Raw genomic sequence first — 9,684 nt, 5'->3', positions numbered from 1 at the left:
ACATCAAGCCCGATATATTCTTGTTATTTCACTTGACTTGAATGAGAAAGTCAATGCTAAATTGACTGACTTTGGAAGTGCTAGAAATGTCAACATGTTAATGACCAACATGACATTCACAAAAGTTATTGGAACTCCTGTGTATATGGCACTAGATATTTTAAACAAAAAAGTATAAAAAGGCTGCTGATATTTATTCTTTTGCAATAACAATGTATAAAGTGTTTGGGTGGTCTGAAGCTTACCAAAATGACAAATTCAAGTTTCCATGGAAAATTGCCAAGTTTGTGATTCACGACAATCGATTGAAGTTGAAAGATCCTCTTATTGAAGAAAATCAATAAGACATAATAACACAATGTTGGTGTCAGGACTCCAAAAGCCGTTTACAAATTGAAATGATAATTAATAAATAAAGAATTGTTATAATTGTGTCATTTTTAATAAATAACAAATATTGTTTTGATTTAACTTTAATTGTTAATGTATATAATAATATATTTTAATGATGCAAAAGTTCTTAATTTAATAAGTGTTAATAACTGTGATATAATTAAAATGTAAAAAATCAACAATTTGAACTTGTCACTTTGTGACAATTCGAAATTCACTTTTAACAATTTTACTCAAAAAAATTTTGTTTTTGGTTAATATAAATAATCAAGTACTTATACTTCTTTGTTTTATATAAAATAGAAACACCACCAAGAATTCAATTATGCATTTCCAATTCGATTTGTTATTGGATTACATGGATTGGAGCAGTCTTCTCTTTCGTTTTATAAGAAATATAAACTAATAATAATTGATTAAATAACGACACAATCCTCTTTCTTCCTTTCTTTGAACAAAGACAAATTAGTTACAAACATTTTTTGTCCTCGATTTATTTTTAATGTATTAATTTCGTTACATGTGATTGCAGCACACACACTATCCCACTCAACTGCAATTTTTCCAGCCATTTTCCCGTTCATTATAAAGAACGCCGACTTTTCCTCTATAATATATCCACACCCAACAACATCGACCTTTCCAACACAATTCCCATAATGAAAACTCGTTTGAATTTCGATGTTTCCGCCACAATATATGTTTCCATCATCACTGTAAAAACCAACTGTGTCAACATCACAACCAATCATCACATTTGCATCTCCACTCTGATACAATTTTGCAGAGTACAATCCAATTGCAATAAATGATTGTCCAGTTACTTCGACCTCAAAATAACGAATACCATGAATGTGGTCTATTTTGTTTTTCTTGTTATAAAAACACATTGGTAAATCGGCGTTATTTTTATTATAAAAATTATATGAAAAAAGCATGTCATTCGTCACTGTTGTATACATCGTGTTCTTTACAACACAATCGTCCTTTGTGATTACAAGGTGATTATTCATGCTGAAAAATTTATGACACACCCAAATTTTGTCTTTTTCAAACTTCGATTTTGTCGATTTTTTAAACAGAAATGGCGACTCAAAGTAGTTTTCAATTTCCTTGTTAAAATCAACACATAGAAGTTCCAAAGTATTGTTTTTACATATCAATTGATGAACTTTGTCAAATACAACTGATGTAGTTTTTAATGAAATATTTTTAAGTGTTATACATGTTGTGTCAATGACAATTATTTTGTTGATTTCATCAAATATCAAGACATCAACAACACATCCAGAAATCACAATGAGTTTGGGTAAGATAGTACTTTTATTTGTTTGTATCTTCCTTTCCTCACTATAAGTTGTTGTCTCGTTACTTTTATCTTGTTCAAAAGTTGAAGTTGTTAATTTCGAAATATCAGAAAATTTTATGTTCAGTGAATGTTCCATGTAAATGACACCACATTTTTTAAAAATTTCTCCATTGTGAAAATCGTAGAAAATGGACATTTCGTGGCAATGTTCGAGTTTTATTGTTTTCAAAAACTTTGATTTACTCTTGAAAAAGATGTTGTTACACGACATGAACTTTATTTCTTCTAACACGTCCGAGTCAAACCAAAAGTTTTGCCTTCCTTCATAAAAAACCGGGTTCTCAAAATTGACATCAAAGTCTTCACTCCCCTTCCCATACACAATGGCAATTTCTTTAATAAATTCATTGAAAGTTCCACCAATCGACTCGGCCGGATTTCTAATAAAAAATTTTCTTGCAACAGTTTTGTGTATCAAAGTTGTCAACTCAGAAAAATTAAAGTTGCCGATACACTCTAAACACCCATCGTTTAAACACACTTTATCTCTATATTGTTGAACTGCGTTTGACATGAATATGTTATAGAAATACTCTCCTATACGCATCTCATCTAAAACAGTTTCTGAAGTCACACTTTTACTCGCGATGAAATATAAACGTGACCTCCCATCTGTTGGCAACAATTGTCCCAATTTCTCTATCAAAGGTATCGATTTTTCATCGAAAGTGTCAAACACCAAAATCTTTTTTGGAAATTTTAAAAACTTGTCGTTTTCATTTTTCACAAACGAATTGAAAAATTGCACAACCTCATCAAGTCCTCCTTTCAAAAGTTCCAATTGAGTGAATTTTCTTGCAAATTTTGTAATGAACTGTTTGTCCAACTTAACAAGTGAAAGACGCGTGACTTTAGGAAGTATCAAATCAGTATAAGTTTTTGTCATCATTTTATTTTTAATGAGTGGACCAAATGAAATGTTTTGATAACAAGAAACGTTTGAGTAAGGTGTTAAATCAATAATATTTAACTCTTTAAAGTCGATTGTGTCAGGCATGAAATGTTTAACATACCAAAGATAAGCTTTTTGACTATAATAATTTGGGTTGATACGAAGAGCACTGAATGCGTTGTAACATACATGACTGACTGATATAAAGTTTTGAGAATCACTGATACTACGTAGTTCTAAAGAGACGCGCATTAAATAAATCATTTCTAATTTGGCGTGGAAAGTACAAACTGAAGTCGACATTATTTATTATTTTAATTGTCATGTTTTTTAAAAAACACTAAAATATTTGAATATTAAAAATTAACTTTAATTTTAATCGTAATTGAAAATCAATAATTTTTTTATATCATACTATTGATAAATCAATAAAAAGAATTTTTATATTATATCTTCGAATAATTTTTAAGTATTGATTATCGAAATATTTTATATAATTATAAGCTTGAGTTTTTGAATAAATATTATCGTTTTTATAGAAAAAATAACTTGAATAAAAATGGTTTTATCTTAAACAAACATAATATGTTACATTTTTAATATAAAGCAACAATAAACTTAATTACGCAGTTCGTTTCACTGGTACTTCTCCATAGTTTACGTTGAATGTGGTCAATGAAAGAACTTTAGCATAGGAAGCACAATTAGTAGCTGTAACCACATAAGCACCATTATCTCTGTAAAACACGGGAATTCTGACCAATGGACTTGGTTTAGTAACTCTACCGCATCCACCAACAGCTCCACATCCATCATCTGAATCTGTGATATAGAAATAAGTGATCATATAGTCTCCTCTCTTACTGTCCAAGTCTTCTTGTTTTACCTTCAAATTTTCTTGATTCATAGTGTAACATTCCTCAGCATCTACCATATCATAATCACCAAGTTCATATCCCCACATGGTTATAGCATGACCTCCTCCATTAATGTAGTTGATATTAAGACCCATTGGTGTACCTCTTTTGAAATGTGGTACTACTGTATTTTTAATGTAGTTAATGTAGTACTCTCTTCCCTGATCTCTTGGGAGATAATTGTCTGCAGCAATTTTCTTCTTTTTCTCAAAACCGACATAATCAATATATCTAAAACCTCTTTCATGATATGTGTCATATAGCAAGTGGTCTCCTCCTGTAAAGAACCAATTCAGTGCTTGACCAACAAAGTATCCATCGTCAGTTGTACAAAGTCTGATGTATTCATATGCTAAACTTTGTGAATAAGCCGTGTTATCATTCGCTTTATCAGTTCCATTGGGCCACTTAGAAGGACCATATGGCGTATTTTGAGGAACATGGTCCCAGCCAATCGATTTTTGGAACCAATCAATCAGATTTGCAGTAGTTGCAGCCCAACACAAAGTACTGTCTTTACTCATATATGTAGTGGAATAATTAAGAACAGTCACATTGTCTCTTCCTAGCCACTCCTTATTACAATCAAACCATCCATCCTCTATAGTAATTCCCTTGGCTAAAACTCCACCTCCACGAGTCGAAGTCTCTTCAACAATTAATTCGAAAGAAGCTCTGAGTGTAGAGTCTTCATCAGACACTGCAGTGATAATTGTTCTACCGGTAATCTTGGGAATAATCGTATATATATTCTCGGCCTGTATTACAGTGTTTTTATTTGGATAAAATCCTTCAACTGACGAATCAACAGTAACTATTTTGTTATTAGCCAATGGTGGATTGACATGGACTTGGAAACTGAATGGGTTTCCTTTTACAACAGTGATGTTTTCAAAAGCAAAAGTAACACTTTTAACGTGAATAGTTCCGTGGAAGACATTAAATGTCTGACCCGAAGTGACATGAATTTCACCATAATTCTTGTTATACACCGCAGTAATAAGAGTACTTCCTTCCCCTCTTGCAAGTAATTTTCTGCCTGACACTTTGAGGATGTCTGAATCTTCAGACGTGTAATAGAGATTCGTATCGTCTTCACCAATTAATTTGTGACCAGGTTCTAAATAAGCCGTCAAATTCATTTCATCATAAATCTGCATTGTGTTGTTATCAGCTTCAAATGTTATTCTTATAGTCGGATCTTCAGTAATAGTAAATACCTTTGTAACAACTATATTCTTAGTCAAGTGTGTACATGTCACTGTTGCTGTACCAGCAAATACTCCAGTGACAGTTAAATCGTTTCCAGTTTTTAAGGCTGTTACATTGGAAGAAGACAACAGAACTTCACTCGATGAAAGTTGTGTTTTATATGGCATCAAAAAGACTCTTAAAGTCGTTGATTGACCTTCTTGGATGGTGTCTTGGTCTGAATCAAGTCGTAGGGTTTCGACAAACACATTGAAAGTTTTCGAGTCTTCAAAAGTCACACCCTTCTCAGTGTATGTGCACTTCACTGTTGTTGTACCGGTACTCTTTCCTTGTAATGATAAATTTGAATTGACTTGTATCACTGAGGCGTCTGTTGCTACACAAGAAACTTCACTTGATAAGAGCTTTCTGCTCGCTGGGTAAGCATACACGTTGATGTATACTATGTCGTCCACCTTAACATCAGTGATTGTCGCTTCAATACCAATTCTTGTTGTAACAATTTCTGTGTATACAGCGAATATAAGTGTAGTTCTGAATACCTTTCCGTTTTCTGTATAACTCACACTAATAGTTGCAGACCCATCTTTAACTCCAGTAACTTTTCCTTCACCATTTACGTTCAATATATCTGGATGATTTGAACTGAATGAGACTTGATTTGAATTTAGAATTCTTTTATTGGGGTTTGCGTATACTCTTAATACCGCGGATTCTCCCACTTTGATACTAGTTGAGTCGCTTTCAAGAGTAATAGAGTCTGTCACAACTTCCGCTATTGAAACAACGAACGTCTTTTCTGCACTGAATGTGTTTCCGTTTTCTGTATAACTGACTCTAACATTTGCAGAACCAGCTGAAATTCCATTGACCTTTCCTTCATTAGACACAGTGAAGATGTTATCATTCGACGACGAATAAGTGACTTCTGCGTTTGTCAAAGGGCGATGTCCAGGGTTGGCATATACTTTTACAGTAATGATCTGACCAACTTTAACTCCGTCAGACTCAGACTCTATAACAATGGCATCCGTGGCGATAACTGTGTACACCATAAAGTCTTTGGTCTGCGTTATGACCTTTCCATTTTCAGTGTATGAACAAGTCAAAGTTGATGTCCCTTCATTAACACCAGTCATAACTCCATTTGAAATAGTCAAAACCGAAGTATTTGAGAACGAACAAATGACTTCTGAGGTACTCAACTTCTTGTGGGCCGGCTCGGAGAATACAGTCAATTGAATGTTCTGTCCAACTTTGATGGAAGTAGTCTCACTCTGAAGAATCAAGCTTTCAGTTGCAATTTGTTGGTATATCTCGACTATAGTTGCTTCATATAAAGGATGTCCAGAAATAAATATTCTGATCTCAGTCTTACCAACAGCTTTTGGTATAATAAGACCTTTGGAGTCAATTGTGGCAACTTTTTCATCCGAGGAAGTAAAAGTCAGAGATAAATTTGGGTAGACTTTGGAAAGCAGTTTTGGGACAACCGTGTGTGATTTGTCTAACTGAACTTTAATTGTCTTGACATCAACACACATGGGCAAGTCAATGGCAAAGACAAAGAAAGCAAAGAAGAACACCAGGAGTGGTGTAATATTGTTTTTCATTTCCAATATATTTTTTATAAGTTTTTCTTAGTTGTATTTATACTAAGTTCGTTTTTTGTGTGATTTCAGATGTATTTTTAATTGGTTGAAACAAACTTTAAATGTCAAGTTAAAACCAAAAAACATAATTCGTTCGGATGGTTTATAATTTTCTCTAATTTTTATTGGAAAAAATAATGTAATGTTGAACAGTTTTTTTGTTTTAAAAACACTCAAAAAAGTTATTTTTGAATTTATTTGTATTATATTTTATATATAAAATGTTATTATTAATAGTACAATAAATTTTAATATGGATTTGATAAAGTGTTATTTGCAATGTTGGTTTTCTTACCAAAACCCAAATAATTAAATAAAATATCACTTATAAACATGTTCGTTTCATTTTTAAAAAGTTATTTTTATTTATAAACCAAAAAAAACAAATATACCCAAATGATCCATTCAAATGTAATAATAATAATATTCATTTATTATAATTTTAATATTTGTTTTAATAAGAATAAATAAAATTGGTTATTTTTAGATATGAGATTAAATTTAAAATTACTAGTTTTGTTAAGTTATTATAATAATATTGTCTTTATTATGAAAAAAAAATATTATTATATAATATTTTAGTTTAAAATATTTATAAATTATTATATTTTTTTTAATTTAAAATTAATACTACTTTATAGTTATTATAATTATATGTTTGGTTTAATTATAATTAATTAAAATAATATATTATTGAAATAATTATTCCAAATAAATTTTTAATTGTAATAAATTTAAACAAAATCATTTAATAATAAGTTTTAAATACATGTAAAAATTCAAAAGTTTTAATGATTCAATTATCCAAAGAGTTAGGTCGATTGACTCCTATAATTTTATTATTATTTAATTAAATTTATGTTATTTTTCATATTATATTCAAACAATTCAATATTTAAAATATTGGGTTTACGTTTTTTGAAATAAATTTTATAATACATTTAATATCCAAATTAACTATATGTTCAATTCAAATGACTTTAAATATATTTTAATAATAATTATATTTCATTGATAAAACAATTTTTGATAAATTTTAACACATGCAATAAATTATTTCGATAAACTAATAAACAAAATAATGTTTTTGACTATTCGATTACTTTTCCTTAATTTCATGTTTTACCACATTTCAAGCAAGGTCATATCTATCAATCTAAAAGGTGAAATCACGACTTTACAATCAGCATGTTCCACAATTCTTCCTGGTGATATTATTGAATTTTCAGCTGGAGTATATCCATCACAATTGGTTCCTTGGAACACAAATGGTACACACGACCATCCTATTACAATTCGTTCTAAATTAAATTCTGAAGTTATTTTTGAGACGAACACCAACGATTCCATGGTCTTTCAAATTCAAAAGTCCTCAAATTTGAACATCATAGGCCCCTTTGTTGTTCGTAGTGGGACGGGTTATACTGTTGCTGTAATTAACAGCACAAACATAACAATGAGTAATTTTAAGGTGTTTAATTCATCGAAGTGGGCCATGTTTGCAACTGGCGAGAACATTTTATTCAAAAACAATTTTATCGACGGCTGTATGTTAAACAACAAAAATTGTCAAATAGATGGGTGGTTACCATGTATAGGGACTTACGCAATTTCTCCCGAGTTACCCATCATGTCTTCCAACATCACTTTTACTGACAATGAAGTGGCAAACTCATGGGGAGAAGCAATAGACCTAATCATGTGTAGTGGATGTACAGTAAAAAACAATTACGTTCATGATGTCTTCCCTTTTGCTATCTACATGGACAATTCCCAAAATTGTGTGATAGAGAGTAACACAATAAAATTCACGAATTATTCTATATGTTCAAATTACTCGAAGTATATGGCAATTGTCCTTGGCGATGAAGTTCGATCGACTAAAATGGTTCCCATGTTAAACATCACTATTCGAAACAACTTTGTATGGGGAGCACAATTTGGTGTTGGGTATTGGGGGTGGAACGACATCGCATATTACAGTGATGTCACTGTCGCAAATAACATCTTTTTTAATATTTCAATGTTGGCACTTGGTTTTCAAACTGCATGTGTTGTGAAGAATAAGACCAAAAACAACCAATTTAAGAACAACTTTATCTATTCAAATTACCCCTGGGGGTCAGCAATTGTCAATGAAAGTGAAATATCGACGTGGAACATTTCAGATAATGTGTATTATGGAGGATCAAATAAAATACTTGAAGATTCATGGAACGGAACTGATGGAATGTCACACTCAGTCCATTTTAAAAAAGAAGAAATTGGTTTGGAACAGTTTTGGCAAGGTGGGTTGTATGGAAATTGTACTAATGAAAGTTATTTTGATGTTAATGTAAAACCATACTGTTTTGTGCCTTATAAAAATTCTATTTTATATCACAGCGGTGTTCATGTAAAATATACTGACTTGGATGGTAAAATTGATAAAGATTACTTTGGATTCGTTAGAAATAAATACAAACCAAGTATTGGCTTTGCTGAAGGTAAAATGGATAGTAGAGCTAACAACATTACAGTGGTGGTGTTTATTATTATACTTTTTGTGTTATTTTAAATGATAAAAAATGATTATTTATTGTTTTTTATTTAATTTATATTAATAAATAACACTTCTTTTTAAATAAAAATAAAAAGCAATTTATCACATACAAAACACTTAAACATTATATTTGATCAAAATAACTTTGATTTCAATTATTTTAATCTGTGTAACAAATGTAGAATGTACATTTTCAATATTAAATATCATAAAACAGCAATTGCCAAACAATCACTTATTAATTATTGTGTACAGATATCTGAAAAATATTCCAGCACAGAAAAACCAATCAGCAAATAATAATTTATAGCATATTATGATTTTTTTTTGTTTTTTGTCCTGTTTTTTCAAATTTTGCATTGAAAAAAAATTATTAAATAGTTTTTATAAACCATTTTTATAGTTTTTCAGGTATTAGAAATATTTTTTATAATTTTTTAATTTTAATAAAAAAATTTGGAATAATAAAATAATTGTAAAAAAATGTATTTTTTACATTAAAAATGCAAATAAAATGATACAGTCAGTCTTTTAACATTATCTGGTACCTTTTGGACCATAAAGATTGGATATTTCAGAAAGCCGTCCCAAAAACCCAGCCCAATTGTTTCGGTTTTTTTCACGCTTTACCTAATGCCCGATTTTTAGACCAAATTAAAGCTATTTTTTGTCCGCCAGATAACGTTAAAAGACTGACTCTAAATTAA

At 30.5% G+C, this 9,684-nt stretch overlaps 5 protein-coding genes across 5 annotated transcripts; 3 read left to right on the top strand and 2 right to left on the bottom strand.

Moving 5' to 3' along the window:
- Window positions 1–178, top strand: EIN_269990 (protein serine/threonine kinase, putative; the record flags this gene model as incomplete). Its single annotated transcript, XM_004257856.1, has 1 exon — window positions 1–178. A coding segment is annotated over one exon (178 nt), but the record flags the coding sequence as incomplete, so codon positions are not given.
- A 631-nt stretch (window positions 179–809) lies between these two features.
- EIN_269980 (hypothetical protein) lies at window positions 810–2,957 on the bottom strand (the record flags this gene model as incomplete). Its single annotated transcript, XM_004257855.1, has 1 exon — window positions 810–2,957. One exon carries the CDS (start codon window positions 2,955–2,957, stop codon window positions 810–812), a length of 2,148 nt encoding a protein of 715 aa, XP_004257903.1.
- Window positions 2,958–3,276: 319 nt separating this feature from the next.
- On the bottom strand, window positions 3,277–6,396 carry EIN_269970 (hypothetical protein; the record flags this gene model as incomplete). The annotated part of the gene is made up of 1 exon (XM_004257854.1): window positions 3,277–6,396. One exon carries the CDS (start codon window positions 6,394–6,396, stop codon window positions 3,277–3,279), a length of 3,120 nt encoding a protein of 1,039 aa, XP_004257902.1.
- Window positions 6,397–7,891: 1,495 nt separating this feature from the next.
- Window positions 7,892–8,992, top strand: EIN_269960 (hypothetical protein; the record flags this gene model as incomplete). Its single annotated transcript, XM_004257853.1, has 1 exon — window positions 7,892–8,992. The coding sequence occupies one exon, from the start codon at window positions 7,892–7,894 to the stop codon at window positions 8,990–8,992; it is 1,101 nt and encodes a 366-aa protein (XP_004257901.1).
- Window positions 8,993–9,293: 301 nt separating this feature from the next.
- EIN_269950 (Hypothetical protein) lies at window positions 9,294–9,583 on the top strand (the record flags this gene model as incomplete). Its single annotated transcript, XM_004257852.1, has 2 exons — window positions 9,294–9,357; window positions 9,560–9,583. Coding segments are annotated over 2 exons (88 nt in total), but the record flags the coding sequence as incomplete, so codon positions are not given.
- Window positions 9,584–9,684: the final 101 nt, after the last annotated feature.

Source organism: Entamoeba invadens, assembly GCF_000330505.1.
Source record: "Entamoeba invadens IP1 unplaced genomic scaffold scaff_1105074726705, whole genome shotgun sequence".
In the NCBI taxonomy this organism is placed as follows: domain Eukaryota; phylum Evosea; order Mastigamoebida; family Endamoebidae; genus Entamoeba; species Entamoeba invadens.
This window is presented reverse-complemented; position numbering and strand designations above follow the sequence as displayed.